The following is a 15,898-nucleotide window of genomic DNA, read 5'->3' as shown; positions in this document are numbered from 1 at the left end:
AAACTACAATCCTCACACCATCCTTACACTGAGTAAAGAAAGGACGCTTTGTTTCTGAGTCTCATCTGCGGATAAACATTGCTGCACGCTTTGCAACTTTTATGCCCTCTAGTGGAAAGACACCATCTCTTTTAATAATACTCCAACACCTGAAGGCCTGCAAGGGAAAATCTTACTATGCCCACTTTACCCCACAGCAAAAACAGTGGCATTGGGAAATGCATGAATCAAGATTGTAAAGAGAACTTTTTAAAATTATGACCAAGCCTTTATTTTTACTTCAAGCTGCAAATTATGAAAATCAAAATAGAAAATTTGGATACTTCACAATGTAATCGCCTATCTATGTTTTTTAAATGTCACTACAAAGTCTCTCATCAACTTTTACTCCAAACCTTAACTAAAATTTCTCCAATAACCTCAACCTAAGGAGCATAACCTTCCTGACTGTAGCTCTTGGGAACTTTTTCTTTGTGTCTGGGGATTTTTTATTGACATGAGCATCAGAGAACTGACATGCCAATCAATGACTCCTATAGATGAGAATTATGACACAAAGTGGGGAACGAAAAGGAGGTGAAAACATTTACAACTTCTTCTCTTTAGAAACAAATAACCAATTCACTCCCCTGCTCAGAGCCACATAGCTTTGAGGCCTCACAAAAAAAGGCATCAAAGGACAACCTGCACAGATCCAGTATGAACTTCAACTTTGGGACAACTTAGTTCAACACATCCATAGCAAACTTGCAGTCAAGTATAGGTCAAGTTGGGATAATTTACACATGCACACACATTTGTATCTTCCTGGCATGTGAGGGGGACGAGAACAACTTGGATGACATCATGGACTTTAGCACACTCACACAAACTCATCCACACAGAAGGGACAGTGGGTGGATGCTAACACCCTATCTAACACCTACACCCTCTACAGAGAGTAAATATCAGGGCTCCAACACTACTCTGGCCTTTCTTGCTCTCTCTCATCTTCTGCTCTGTATCTAGTTTACTCGTGGAAAGCCTACAAATCTCTTGGGAATCACAACTGACTCAGAAAGAGGAAAGGCAATTATCCTAATAGAAACCTGTCTGACAGGTGGAATATTGGAAAGTCTTGGGAATAACTAAAGGAAAAAAAACAAGGCTCAACCTTCACTGGAAATATCTTGGCAAAAAATGATAATAACAATAATTATTGCTCCTCTCTGAAGGAACCCCCAAATTATTGGAAATCATACATACACACATAAGTGCACAAAAATCTTTGAATACAGGAAATGTATTAAAAATGTATTCTGAGTGTTGAATTAACTCTTGAACAATGACTGGTCCCTGAGGAGAGAGGCTCCAGTCTCTCTCTAATTCAATGCCTGTAAACTTCCGGCCCGAGTTAGTCGCGCCCCCAGGTGACCTCTCCTGACAGTGTTGATTTCGGCACTGCCTGCGGACAAAGTGGTCTGTCTCATCTCTTTGCTGATCTTGTTCTGTACATATGTAGATCATGTTTTTCCACAAATAATCTCATCCTGATTTCGTGTAAAAGAAAAATGCATCACTTATTTTGAACATTTGCTTTGTCTGGTACCTTCCCTGTGACAGCAGATCCTGTCTTGATTTTTTTAAGGTCACATAGAGACATCACTATTAATTCCAGTCAGTTTCTTTAGCAGTTAAAAACTCCTCAGGGGCTTTAAATTACCACTTGGGCACCCTTACAAACATGTGAACAGGATTTGGTTCCTCCCATCATTTCCTTCTGTTCATGAGGGAAAAAGAAACAAGAAAATAAAACCAATGGCCTTTTGTCTTCCTCCAGCCTTTCTTCAGACTTGTGGACAGAAGTGGTTGGTCACCACAGCACTACTATTGATGCTGGTGAGGGTTTAATGTAAACACGTGACCATTCCTGTTTGTTTATTGTGTAACCGTCATGTCTTTGTGCTCAGTGTGAATGTATCCAATGTTATCAAAGACAACACAGAAACAAAAGCTGGCTCCAGAGGATCAAATACCCAAAGTTTTAACAGTAAGGGATATTTCTTTAACACAAACAAAGGGCCATAAAGCACAAAGGATTGCATAACAACATCTTGACATTGTACCTACACTTAAGTTACACTTTCAGGTTACATTTCTCTAAGTGCTCCTATCAGTGTTTATCCTGCAAACATTACATTTATGACTGATTATCTACTTTATGCTGAGTCAAAGTAACACATGAACTGCTGCTGTTTAGAGTAAATAGACCCTTCAAGGGAGAAATATCAGACATATGTGGGCCTTCACCTGGTATATGTCACATCATCTGAGTACTTCATTTGTGGAGTCATGACTGAGGGTCATGAGCAGACAGGAGCCTCTTTGGAGGACCTGTCACTACCTGATGAGTTTCCTGAACCACACACAGATCACAGGTCAAAGCTGAATGAAGAGGAAGAGGAAAGAGCCTCTCCTAACAAAGATCAGTCAGTGAAATGCAGCCCAGACCTGCTGCGGATGCTGAAAGCAGCAGAGAGCAGGAGGGCAGCTCTGGGTCGGGACAGAGACGGGGCCGAGGCATCACAGTCTGAGACGGGAGAGCTGGTGGCTGAAGCTCTGAAGACAGATATGGTGAGTGAGGACACTGCTGCCTTTCTTTGACTCTGACTTGTGCTTCTGTAAGTGACCTAGAAAGGAAGCGTGAATCTGCATATACTCAGGTTGTTAATGATTTTAGCTGCTATGTGGCTCTGTGAGTGTTTGACCAGGTCATCTGCATACAAATAGCTCTCATTCAATCTCTTTCAAAACTCAGAGCAGCTTTGATTTTGGTTTGGCTGCAGCAATAACCAATTAAATCATGTAGTTGGGAATTTTTGTCTAACAGGTATACAGAGAGCAATTCAAAATGTCATGTTTGGGTCTACTACATCCCAGTAGTTACAGTCCTCAATCATTAGTGCATTGCTCCTTTAGGGTTCTGCAGAATAGCAATCACCAGAATGGTCTGCATTAAAGCAGCAGAGGCAAATATATCCTGTCTATTGTACCTACAACATGGGTCAAATACATTTAGTCTATCATTACAATAACATTTTAGTCATCAATTGCCTAAGAAGAACTTTTGGTTGACAACAATGTTGTTCTTTGTTGCCTAACTTCATTATACCAACAAACAATCAGTTAACACAGGTTGACCAGGTTGACCCTGTACAGTAAAACACAAAATACATCCAGACTGAAGACTTAATCTTTTGCACTTGTGTCTCCTCTTTTGTTGTTTGGTTTCTTTACTTCAGAAAAGGCAACATTTAAAACAATACTCTTAGACGCAGGCCTCTCAGGTGCTTGTTCACCCAAACATAGATGTGTTTATTTAACATCTTCATTATCTCTACAAACACTGCATGATAATTTTATGTTTATCTATGAACCTAAGAAACAATTTATGTAGTGACAGATAGTTGGTGATGTAAGGAAGTGTCAAGCATGACTCATAAACTAGAAGCAGCATTATTTGCATACATTTGATTTTTCAATTGACCAATTGTGAATCATATGTGTTCTCCCTCTGCTGTGTCGGCCTAAAGTTGTATGAAAGCCTTTAGTCTCATATGATTGCTGGTTTTATCTGACAGTAACAGCAAGGAAGCCTGTGATAAAGATTAAATGAAAGGCCCATGATGTCCCTACTCCCTTGCTCTAAATTATAAAATTTGACTTCATATCATTTGGGCAAATTCAACCTTATTTTACCCTAAACAGCTCTCTACCATGTCTCCTTAAACACATTCAGTCATTAATCTATTACTCATGTGTGTGCATCCCTTATATGTGTTTATACTGTACTGTGCATACTCACATTCATCTACCTCATACCTTTCCTGACAATTCTCTTCTTCTTCTCTTACGTGTCCTTCTGTATTTTCCCAGACTTCCTCTTTATCAGCCTCACAAAGACTTTCTTTATTTCCTCTTTCTTCTCTCCACCTGTCACCTGGGCTTGCTGGGTGAGGGTGTGGCATAAAGTGTCACAGAGAGCTCTCTAGTCACTTTGACCTCAGCAGCAGCAGCAGTTGCAGTTCTTCGGAGTTACTGTGTCTCTGTGAGCGAGCTCTGTCAGCATGAAGAAAGTGTACAGTTTAGTGAACATTACTAAAGCCAAGGACCAGGAGGCAGTGCAGTCCATCTGCATTAAGGTATCAACACTTCTATTCTGCTGTTAGTCTCTTCATGGGAAACATTTTGAGTTCTATGTTGGAGGGCACAAATCTGCATGTTGATAGAGGTTTGATTGGAGTTGACATTGTAGGAATAAGAGCTAACTCCAAAATGATCCTTTACTTCCTTTTTATCTTCTACAAATTCATAATGTATTGAGTTGTTGTCAATTTCATGGACAGAGATGAAAAACAAAGTATAATCCAGACTTTTTTATGTTACAAATCTATACATGAATGTTCCCCAATGATTGTTTCTTTTACTCATTGAGGCCTGCAGCCACTGTAATCAAAATAATTATTGATTGTCATTATGCTCTCGGAGTAAATGTTTCTATCCTGAACATTCTCTCTCCAAGAGAATTATTGAGTTAACTTTCACACAGCTCAGTCACAGTATAATTATTCTCTGTGTTAAAGATTACCCAGTCAGTTTTGACTATGTACATATGTTGTATTCAGGTGATCCTCACTCAGGACAAAAACAGTTAAATGTTAACCAAATGTTATCTAAAAGGCACCTTAAAAGGAAGTTTTAAATCAGATTGGTAACAGTTTCTACATAGATTTGTCTTAAATGCTGCTTTTGGATTCAACCCTCTAATTCAGACTTAACGTGAAAGAAGATGATTTCAGCCTTATTAGCCGTGGTTTATGTTTAAAACAGAGGGACTTTCAAGTCACATCAATATGATATGTTTTAAAATGTTATGCTCCATAAAAGGGTTACAGTGCTTGTTAGTGTGTGAAGTGTGTGTTAGGAAAATGACTGATAACAGATTTTGGTTTTATGTAATTATATCATTAATTGTAATTACTTAGTGAATCACCTTGTAAAAGGTAACTGAGATCACCAAGCCATTTGCACCAACAGGTATTAATTAATTACATCAGTTTCCAAGGGTCCCTCAGGCACTGTAAGCATCAGTGTTAACTTTTGTATGTGTCATCGCCTGCTAAAATCTCCTCTCAAAAGCTTTAAAGATACAGTCGGGGTTTGATTTGAGCAAGCACTTCATGACCTGGAACTGGGTTTGAGCATATATCACTATTTAATATTGAATTACTGCACTGAACCATGATGTTATAGTTAAACTGACCATAAGACCAGTTTTACAGTTAAAATTGTGTAACAGACAGCAGAGTGTTTTATGCTAACTAAGCTAAACCATTAATAAGTAGTACATGATGCCAATTAGTTGTCTTTAATTTACTGCAAAGTTAAAAATCCTAAACAATACTGTGAAATATTGCAAACATTCCAACTTCCAAATACACTGGGTCATATATTTCCCATAATGCAATTCAGTTTTCTTTTTACTGTAACAGGTGAATTTTCACATCTTCCAATCTTCCTACCAAGACAACTTCATTAAGAAACAATGATCTCTTAGTTCAGGCCAGGAAAACTCTGATGACATCAGCATGACATCAGCAAGGTTATTTTTTCTTGAGCCAAAGGACACATCATACAGTTGTGTTCACTAACTGAGTGCTCCCTATTAGAAAAAAAGTATAAAATCAGCAGAGTACCCCTCTCACAAAATGCCCAGAAGTTTTGATTCAGCACAATATATTTGCAGTTTAGTCCATGAGAACAAAGCTGCCCACTCTCACAAGCTCCAATCATAAGGTGAGTGTGTTCACTGCAAGGAGGTGTGTCTGTTTTTGGGGGGCGTAAATGTACATGTTTGTGTCCACGTGGGTGAGAATATGAGAGCAAAACTGAAAAAACAGCCAGTTACAAAGGCAGGAGACTTAGGTAGGAGGGGGTAACCCCTCAGTTAAGCCTTCGGTTATTGGGTTTTTGTTAAGCTGGACTTGGAGCTCAGGCAGCAGAGTCAGGCGAGCAGACATGGACAGGTTGGATCCCTGCAGTAGCAGCAGCAGCAGCCACAGCAGCAGCCCAGCTTTCAGACAGCCACACTGGAAGGTGAGACAGTAGAGACAGAAGTAATGACCAACAGGAGAGGGGGATTTGTGATAGTGACAAAGATTAAAGTGTATTAGAAAATCTCTTGTGATTTGAGTTGCTTTTTGGCTTTTATGACTCTGTCTGTCAGTCAGTCTACAACTTCATGCTTTTGACCTGCAATTATATAACAACTAACTCTGCATTTTTCTCTTTTGGATTCTCCCTCATATATTTGTCCTTTTTTGGACTCAACAGAAAATCCAGTTCACTGACCAGAAGCAAGAATTCAACAAACGTCCCAGCAAGACTGCTCATCGCTCCCTGTCTCGCTCCATCTCTCAGTCGTCCACAGAAAGCCTCAGCTCGGGTAAAAAAAAAACACACATGAAAACACACGCTCATAAGCCAGATCACATGTCTTTGACATATAAACTGAGCTGGTTTTGATTCCAGCAGCACGAGAACTACAGGCCCTGAGGATTAGCCTTGGTTCTTTCTCCTTCTGCTAAATCTCCATTAAAGGGAAAAATCTGATGGAGAATTAAGACTCATTAATTTTGGGCCTAATCGGTTCTTTAAGCCTTTCTCAAACGTGTCAATCACTGACTTCAAAGGCTTAGAAAAAGACTCACCTAGCTGAGACTGATCCCAAACACTATTAGAAACAACAGCTATCAGAGCAAGTACATAATGATTCCAGGTTAAGCCAAGAACTGTCAAGGTGAGTAGTGTAGGCAGAAAGGTAGAACCCAAATGCAAATTTATGAGCAGGGGTCAGGAGGCTCCAGGAGGAGGCGAAGACTGGCAGTGAAGTGGATGGAAACTGAAAAATAACAGGAATACAGACTCTAATGTCTGTGTTGCAGTGTGCAGTGACAGCTCCGAAGATGAGTCTTCACCCAAAGACAAGCTTCAGAAGACCTCCACCGGCCTGTCTGACTTCTGCATCAAGAACATCAAGCAGGCTGAGTTTGGACGTAGAGAGATAGGAATTGCTCAGCAAGGTAAGGACTAAGAGTCTCCACTTCTCTGTCTGTGTCGTAGTTTCTATAAGACGATAAAAAGATAAAATAAGTCTTGAGTTGTTTATTTTCAAATGAAATATGACGTTGTGATATTTAGAGATGCCGGCACTGATGGTCCTGAGGAAAAAAGCAGGTGGGGAGAAACCTCTGGCCGGAGCCAAAGTGGTGGGGTGCACACATATCACTGCACAGACAGCGGTCAGTTCAACACACACACTTACAATACTTTCAGAGAGACACAAGTTTTGTGACTGATTATTTCCATATTGAAATTTAAGAAGTTATACAAAATAATAATTTGTAGTGACAGAGGTTTAATATGTGCTCGGTTAACTGTCCTGCAGGTTTTGATTGAGACTCTGTCTCTGCTTGGGGCTCAGTGTCGCTGGGCCGCCTGTAACATCTTCTCCACTCAGAACGCTGTGGCTGCTGCTCTGGCTGAAGGAGGTACAACTGTTTGCTCCTTCACCAGACTCTCTCACTTTTAGTCTCCCATTCTTTCTTTTAAATTAAATCAGCTGCTCTTTATCTCAGGGACATCAGTGTTTGCGTGGAGAGGGGAATCAGAGGATGACTTCTGGTGGTGTATCGACCAGTGTGTCTCTGCTGAGACCTGGCAGCCCAACATGGTACTGTGAAGAAACCTCAACATCTGCAACTGAGATGATCTGCATAACAAATATTGTTCTCATCAATACGTTTAAGCAAGATTATACTTGAGTCCAACAAGGCAGTGACAGTACTCCAAATATGTTCTGTATTTGATGTAGGGCTGTACGATAAATCGATTTAATCTATTAATCGCATTTTTGGTTTCAGGCGATTTTTAAAAAAGAAAATCGAGATTTTCTCCGTAACCTTCTCCGCTTCAAGCTGAACATCTAGCTGAAAGTTATACTGCTTTTATTACTATGGTCGTGTCTGCCATTTTGTTACAGGCACATTTCTAGGCTTGTATTTGTTTTCAAAGGCCTTCAAATTATATTGTTTTTGAATTCAATGTTAGAGAAACTACATAATGCACTTTGAAAGAAAAGTTTACAGTTTGCACTTTTTTTTAGGTACAGTGTGTGGAAATAGGACGATTTAGCAATGTCTTAACAGTCAGATTTTAGACCGAAACGCTTCCTTTCCCACCCCTCCTGTGAAACAACAGTGGCCTTTGATGAAAATAAGTTCCTGTGATGCATGATAAGTATGATGGTTCATTTGTCAAGTTTTTACCATCAAAAAAGGTCTATCAATACAATGAATATTGTTTCCCATTCCTACCAAGTCTGTTCTGTCACTACTGCACACTGTACCTTTAAGGGGAAATTCAGTTTGCCTTGAAAATTGTATTGATAAATCTAAATCAAAACTTGTTGTTAGTCATTTGTAGATTTCATTTTTCAGGAGAAAACACAAAATCGGGATTTTATTCCTAGGCCATATCGCCCAGCCCTAATTTGACGATTACACAAATGCAGTCTCACTTTTTTTAGATGTTAATTTTTAGCTCTATAGTAATGCCAAATATTTTTTCCATAATTTTTCATTTTGAGAGTATTTTTTTATTTTTTTATTTTTTTTTTATTTTTTTATTTATTTATTTATATATTTATTTATTTTATTTATTTCTTATTATTATTTTGTTTTATTTATTTATTTATTAATTTTTTTTTTTTTTTTTATTTGGATCCCTATTAGTTACTGCTAAGGTAGCAACTTCTCCCTTCATGAAAATGTGTACAATCCGCACAAATTACATCATAAGGCACAATGTAAAAACAATAATGACAACAATAACACACAAAGAATAACTTAAGTTGTTTAACTTTTTGTAACTTTAATTACTTTTCTTGTTCAGCATGTTAAAGAACTACTACTGTCAGAAAACCTGAATAGCCAGTTTGCTTGTTTTTTGTCAGATTTTGGATGACGGAGGCGACCTGACCCACTGGATCTACAAGAAGTACCCAAGCCTCTTCAGAAAAGTCAAAGGCATCGTGGAGGAGAGTGTCACCGGCATCTATCGGTTTGTTTCACACTGAACTTAAGTAATGTTAGAACCTTATTCGATAGAGTCCTTCTCCGGCTCCAGCATGTGTCTGTCTGTCTGTGTCTCAGGTTGTACCAGCTGTCAAAGGCAGGTCGACTGTGTGTCCCCGCCATGAACGTGAACGACTCAGTGACCAAGCAGAAGTTTGACAACCTTTACTGCTGCAAGGAGTCCATTCTGGATGGGTAGTGAACCATGCAGGAACATAAAGATTTATATAAACTGGTACAGTACAGAGAAAGGGTTTGAACACTCTGACCTCTTCATGCAGGTTGAAGCGAACCACTGACGTAATGTTTGGAGGAAAACAGGTGGTGGTGTGCGGATATGGAGAGGTCAGTAAAAAATTAATAAATTTTTCTTCTTTTACATTTGATATAAAAGAATGATTTCATTCATGCTGCTCAGATCAGCCTCTTTTCTCTCCCTGTAGGTTGGCAAAGGCTGCTGTGCTGCCCTGAAAGCATTGGGTACAGTCGTACATGTCACGGAAGTGGATCCCATTTGTGCCCTTCAGGCCTGGTATGAATGGAGGAAGCTTTTAGCAGCATAGATGCAGAGTGTGTTTACATGTTTTAGAGGCACAGTGAAGAAAAACAGCATGAAATATTAGAAAAATGTTATCCTCTTTTTCTGTGCTCCTTTCAGCATGGATGGCTTCAGAGTGGTTAAACTGAGTGAGGTGGTCAGACAGGCAGACATGGTCATCACCTGCACAGGTAACAACTGCCCTTTTGTAAATAACACAAGCTACTATTTTGAGTATCAATGCAGTTCATTTTGATTGTGTCTGTTTGCAGGTAATAAAAATGTGGTGGGGAGAGAACATCTGGACAGAATGAAAAGTGGCTGCATCGTCTGCAACATGGGACACTCCAGCACAGAGATAGATATAGTAAGAACTGAGAGTGCGTTTATTTGTGAGTTCATTCTGTGTATACATTTGCTTCTGTCAAACATGGACTCTCTCATTCTCAGGCAAGTCTGAGAGCTGCTGAGCTGAGGTGGGAGCGTGTGAGGCCTCAGGTGGACCATGTGATCTGGCCCGATGGAAAGAGAATCACCCTGCTGGCTGAGGTGATTATACTGTTTTTATTAGTTATCATGAAGCATCACCACTGGGGATGACGAATGAAAACCACTTCAGCATGATGGCTTTTTATTTGTGTTGTTAAAGTTAATATTTGGAGGATGCTGCTTTGTGCAGTTACAAATTAACTTTGTGCAGTTTCTTTAAATATTTTAATTTTTAACTACAACTGAGCAGATGCTGCATTGTATGACTCCCGCTGTATTTTTTTGTATTAGATGAAGTCTTTATCTCCTTCATTTTATGGTTGGTACTATGAAAACCTGCTTCTTGCTTATTGAAACAGAGTTGCTAACATGATATATTCCTTGGCTCTCAAATCCTGAAAATGCTGGCTCACAGATATTTTTAATTAAGATGATGACAGGGAGTCTGAACAGATCTTGAAGATCCATCTTTCCTCTGCTTGTGCAATTTGATGACCCGCTGGGTAGTTCTTACTGATCTCTGGCAGTTTCAGCGAAAGTAGGGTGACCCCCTTTTGATTATATTTTCAGTGAGCATCGACGAATATCAAAGGTCACCTTGTTTCACCTCAAACCAGTTTAGTTTTCAACAAAAACCTAGCAAGTGGGTTGTAACAATCTTACTTCCTGCAACCAAATACAATTAATATACACCATTTCAGAAATAAAATAGACTCATCCTGTTTCTGACAAATATTTGACATCAGTGCTCTCCAGTACAGTCCTACAAGTCAACTCATGCATATCTGATCCATTATAAGTGAAGCACCAGGAAGAGATTTACCCTATCGTTGTCTCAGTATTAAGCTTTTTATTGGATCAAATGTGCAGAAGAGGGAATATAGGACAATCAGATAATAATCAGACACTTTGGAGAGTCTTGGCTTATGATCAGTGTCTGCTGTCATGTCACATCATGTCACTGAGATCTTTTTAATGTTCTCTCAGGGCCGTTTGCTGAACCTAAGCTGCTCCACAGTGCCTTCACTTGTCCTATCCATCACAGCTACAACTCAGGTATGACCATGTCATATTGAGGCCATTGGTTGTTAGATGCAGGGACTTTATCCAGGACTTTCCCTGTTTTGTGTCAGGCTCTGGCTCTCATAGAGCTCTACAGTGCTCCAGAGGGACGATACAAACAAGATGTCTACCTGTTGCCAAAGAAGATGGGCAAGTCCCCCGTTTCAATATCTTTGAATAACCATTGTGTCAATTTCTTATGTTTTTAATCTTTTTAATGTAAATGATAACAAATGTTGATAAATGCAGATGAATTTGTGGCCAGTCTTCACCTGCCGACCTTTGAGGCTCACCTCACTGAGCTGACTGATGATCAGGCCAAGTACCTGGGCATCAGCAAACATGGGCCCTTCAAACAAAACTACTACAGGTGAGGACAGAAAGGCTGTTTCTTTACTCACAAACAAAAAACACATTTGACTTTGTTTTTCATATAACAGAAATGGGTTTTTTTTCATACAGGTATTAACTCTATGCATGAAGCTGGGAGACAAGCTTTCAGAGGTGCTGCTGTGCATTTTATGAGAAAAAGCCATGACAGTCCTGCAGATGGAGCACTGACGCCCTCTACAGTCTGAATCTGATCCAGGCTGACGATCCTGCAGAGACTGGATGAAGACTTTTTATTTCTTTTTCATTCTTTTTTTTTAATGTGTATGTTTTATTTGTCAGACTGTGCCTTGTCACAAGTGTTCACAGAATGTAATCAGAGTGAATTTGGGGGTTACAGTTAAGAGAAACTCAGAGCTCTAAACAGACATAATTTACTGTTTGAAAAAACAACAATATACTTGAGTTATCAATAACATTTATTGAACTCACCATATTAAAATCACGTTTGCATTAAAATAGTTTTATGCTTCTAAAATTTTAGTCTTATGTTACCGGATTTATTCAAACTTAAAGAAGCAGTAAGCAACATCCACATTCCAATGGGAAAAACTTTCTCTGCTACCTCTGGGTGCAAGATGCCAGCCTCTGTAGCGTTTTACGCAAACAATAACAAAATTGTTTTTATATTCAGGTGATAGTACACTAATAAAAACATACTTACCAATATAACATTCCAATTCTACCATGCCTGTTTTGCTAAATGCCACTAAGTAATACACACTGCACCTTTAAAGGTTAGGAACGAGCCTGTCCTTTACCACAAGGAGAGAACAAGGTAGTGAGAGAGAGAGATAGGGTGCATCTCAAAGCTCTTGACTTCCATCCTCGTGTCGTTCACTCACGTCTTAGCCCCGCCCACCAGAGATGCGAGGAAATGAAATGAGAGGAGAGAGGAAACGAGGAGATTTGTATTAAGAGAAATGAGACGTCCTCTCCTCTGGAGCGTCACGTGAAGCGATGTTGGTTTATGATGACAGCTTTAACAGCTGTTTGTAGGGGGGAGGGAACTCCTTCACCTAGAGGTCAGTTGTTCTGTACAAAGTAACTGTGATTGGCTGGTTATATGCAAGTTTACCCTGATTGGTTGTTTGATTCAGACCAGACCGGTTTAAAGATGTTTTAAAAAATAACAACAAAGGGGTGAGCACTTAAAGACAGATCAGACACACTTATTCATTTAAAGAAAGGGCATTTCAATGTAATATGCTGTTAATGATAAGCAATGATTAAAATGTGCTATTTTAACCAAAATGATAATGAACTAATCTTACCTGCTGTAGCTCTAATCCCATCCATTAATGAAACCTCTGACCACCAAAGGTCCATCAAAATAAAAATAAAAAACAACATGACTTGTTGACGTGTTAATCCAGAAGAACTGATAACCTGTACTTGTGCTTCAAGTCTGATTCATGTTTTTATTGACTTGAGTCTGTGACAAAAAATATTTCCAAGGTGTTTTAAAGATGATGTTATAAAAAGAGTCTCTAGTGTGTCACGAAGAACTCAAAATAATTAGTGCTTGCATCATATTTTGGTTAATGCATATACCCATTGTTTTAAAATGTAAATTGTGGTAAACAAACAGGAACTACTGACAATTCTGAGCAGATAAATTTACTGGTTGGAAGAGACTGCAGACAAGTCAAAAAGATTTTTTTTTCAAACGAACAGTTGGCCTGTATATCAGCCTTTTTTTATTTCTGTGAAGAAAACAAGATACATTTTTGGAATTGGAATTTTATTTATCATTTGTAAAAATAAAACTGACAGTAGTATTTAAACTAACAGAAAACATAACACAAAACCACTCAGAGTTAAAGGAAACTCATGAGCAGAAATTAATCTTAAAGCTCCGAAATACCAATTTTACACAATTGCAGTTATTGTGTTCACTTTTTGAATTAGTTTTTCAGATTTTCAAGTGCTACTAATTTGTATTTTAAGTATTTTATGTAACATCTTGAAATTATGTTTAGTAGTCAAAAGTTGAAGTTGATGAAAAAGATGTCCCTGAAGGAAACGTACTAGGAAAGTTACTCAGATGAGGGACTTCATCCCCACTAGGTGGCGTAACAACACTTCTTTCTTTGACTGAACTTCGCCTCGCCGTCCACCTCAGTCTGTATGCGAGAAGATCTGAATCAATGAAAAATGTATCTGCTCAGTTATTACTGTGCTAACGACCATTAGTCTTATCAAGCAGCCAGAGCTTTGTGAGAGGAAATCTGATTTATGGATGGCATTAACTATATTTAAGTCTATGCAGCTCTTACCTGTTGTTTTCTGTTTAGAGGCATTAGTATGGATACAACTTGATACAATTATATTATTAAGAAAAAACAGGTCATTCTAACTGGTGCCCAAGAAAGCATTTTATGGACCATGTAGGTAGGCCTACTGTTAAACCTTTCTTATGTGTTATCACACTTTTTGCCACATTGGTCAACACCCTTCTCCCACAAGTGCACAATTAAAGCTCTTACTATTCAGAGTACTTTTTCACTTTATTAATTTATGATAAGGTGCGCTGCTGACCTCTGGGCCAGGTCACCCTTGTGAAAGAACTCTTGATCTCAGGTTATTTTCATATGAATTCACAAATATCCTCTGACACTTGTCGCAGCTTCATTTGCTGAATGAACGTCATGGTTCCTGCAAGACGCTCAGAGTTCATTCGGCCAGTCGATTGTTGCATCCTGTCTGTCTGATCATGATGTCCTAAAAATATCTCCTGTCCCTGGATTACTGTAATCCAGAGTCTCCAAATGTGTGTGTGTGTGTGTGTGTGTGTGTGTGTGTGTGTGTGTGTGTGTGTGTGTGTGTGTGTGTGTGTGTGTGTGTGTAAATCTGGTTAATTTAATTTTTAGCAAATTATCTAATTTCACAGGAAAGTGATCAACAGGAAGTTGGAATAATTAGTGTAAAAAAAAAATTATATGACATTGAAGCAACACTGATGAACAGTAGAGAAGAACAGTTGTATCAATGGCATTTAAACAGCCTTTAAATTAGGAGATGAATGAGGAGATCCATTGGCTTCCACGCCCAATCTAATCTAATGACCACTCATTGCCCCTTATATCCCATAATAACGTGTGTGTGCATGTGTGTGTGTGTGTGTGTGTGTGTGCGTGCGTGCGTGCTTGCTTACGTGCTTGCTTACGTGCGTGCATCATGCGTGCGTGCATGAGTGTGTGTGTGTCCTGGGCCAGAGTGTCTCATAATCCATTGGTTGGTGGTGCATCTGAGAATGACAGATGGTCTGTGAAGCCTGTGTACTGTATGACCTGTGCGTTCAAAGGCAGTTTTAGACACCAAGAAGTTGTGGTTCAGGATTCTGTGTGTGTGTGTGTGTGTGTGTGTGTGTGTGTGTGTGTGTGTGTGTGTGTGTGTGTGTGTGTGTGTGTGTGTGTGTGTGTGTGTGTGTGTGTGTGTGCGTGTGTGTGTGTATCAGTGAGTGTGTGTCCTTGCCTCCTCCCTGTTAGGGATTCTCCCTAAAGAGCTTTGATGCCTTCCTTGCATCACTCCTTGGTCTAATCACTGGTACCAGCTGTCAGCGTGTGGGCCTCCCTCCTTCCTCTCTGTGTGTCTGCAGCACCACTTAACCTCACATCCTCTGCAGGCAGCCATAATGGACTCACAGTGCTTACACTGAAACATTATAAAATGCACATTTCAAACACTAATAGCTGTGACTGCTCAGTTCACCTAATGTGCTTTAATGCTTAGCACTTAAGTGAGAATAAAAGCTAATTTCTGAATCTTCTCTCTACAGTATCAAAAGCTAAGGCACCTCAAAACCTGGTAAACCTATTCAAAATGTAAAGTAACATTTCAGGGTCCAGGCAGGAGGTCTTTTTTTTCTCCGTATGAATTATATCAATGTTACTGTTATGTTTTCCACACACTTTAACTGCATACATGGTTTTCTAAATTCAGGTTCCAGTATTTACCCAATTCTAAATAAAAATGATAGTATACCAAAATCCCTTTGTTATGATGTGTAAGATCTAAATGAATTTTTAATTTTTAATAGATCAGAATCGAAGTTTAAAAACTTGGATGTAGTTTGTTTGTGACTGTAAGGTGTTCACTCTTCCTATGATCTTATTACCCCAAAATTCAAGATACAACACTGAAGACTTTACCTCCTCAGTGATAGTCAGTCTGCTTAAAGTTCATGCTTGTGTACAACAGACAATGTGATGTTTATTCATTTGAGTTCTCCAAAGTGTCTCAT

The 15,898-nt window shown here is 39.1% G+C and overlaps 1 protein-coding gene across 1 annotated transcript; it reads left to right on the top strand.

Annotated features, from left to right (window-relative positions):
* The first annotated feature begins 2,331 nt into the window (after positions 1–2,331).
* LOC117814502 (S-adenosylhomocysteine hydrolase-like protein 1) lies at positions 2,332–11,636 on the top strand. Its single transcript, XM_034685876.1, has 16 exons — positions 2,332–2,613; positions 6,373–6,484; positions 6,984–7,121; positions 7,240–7,340; positions 7,487–7,589; positions 7,677–7,771; positions 9,053–9,159; positions 9,252–9,368; positions 9,455–9,518; positions 9,617–9,705; positions 9,832–9,902; positions 9,984–10,078; positions 10,162–10,260; positions 11,188–11,256; positions 11,334–11,412; positions 11,512–11,636. Exons 1-16 carry the CDS (start codon positions 2,332–2,334, stop codon positions 11,634–11,636), a joined length of 1,746 nt encoding a protein of 581 aa, XP_034541767.1.
* Positions 11,637–15,898: the final 4,262 nt, after the last annotated feature.

Source organism: Notolabrus celidotus, chromosome 6 (assembly GCF_009762535.1).
Source record: "Notolabrus celidotus isolate fNotCel1 chromosome 6, fNotCel1.pri, whole genome shotgun sequence".
Taxonomy (NCBI): domain Eukaryota; kingdom Metazoa; phylum Chordata; class Actinopteri; order Labriformes; family Labridae; genus Notolabrus; species Notolabrus celidotus.
The sequence above is the reverse complement of the archived record's forward strand: the minus strand, read 5'-3'. Positions and strand labels throughout refer to the sequence as shown.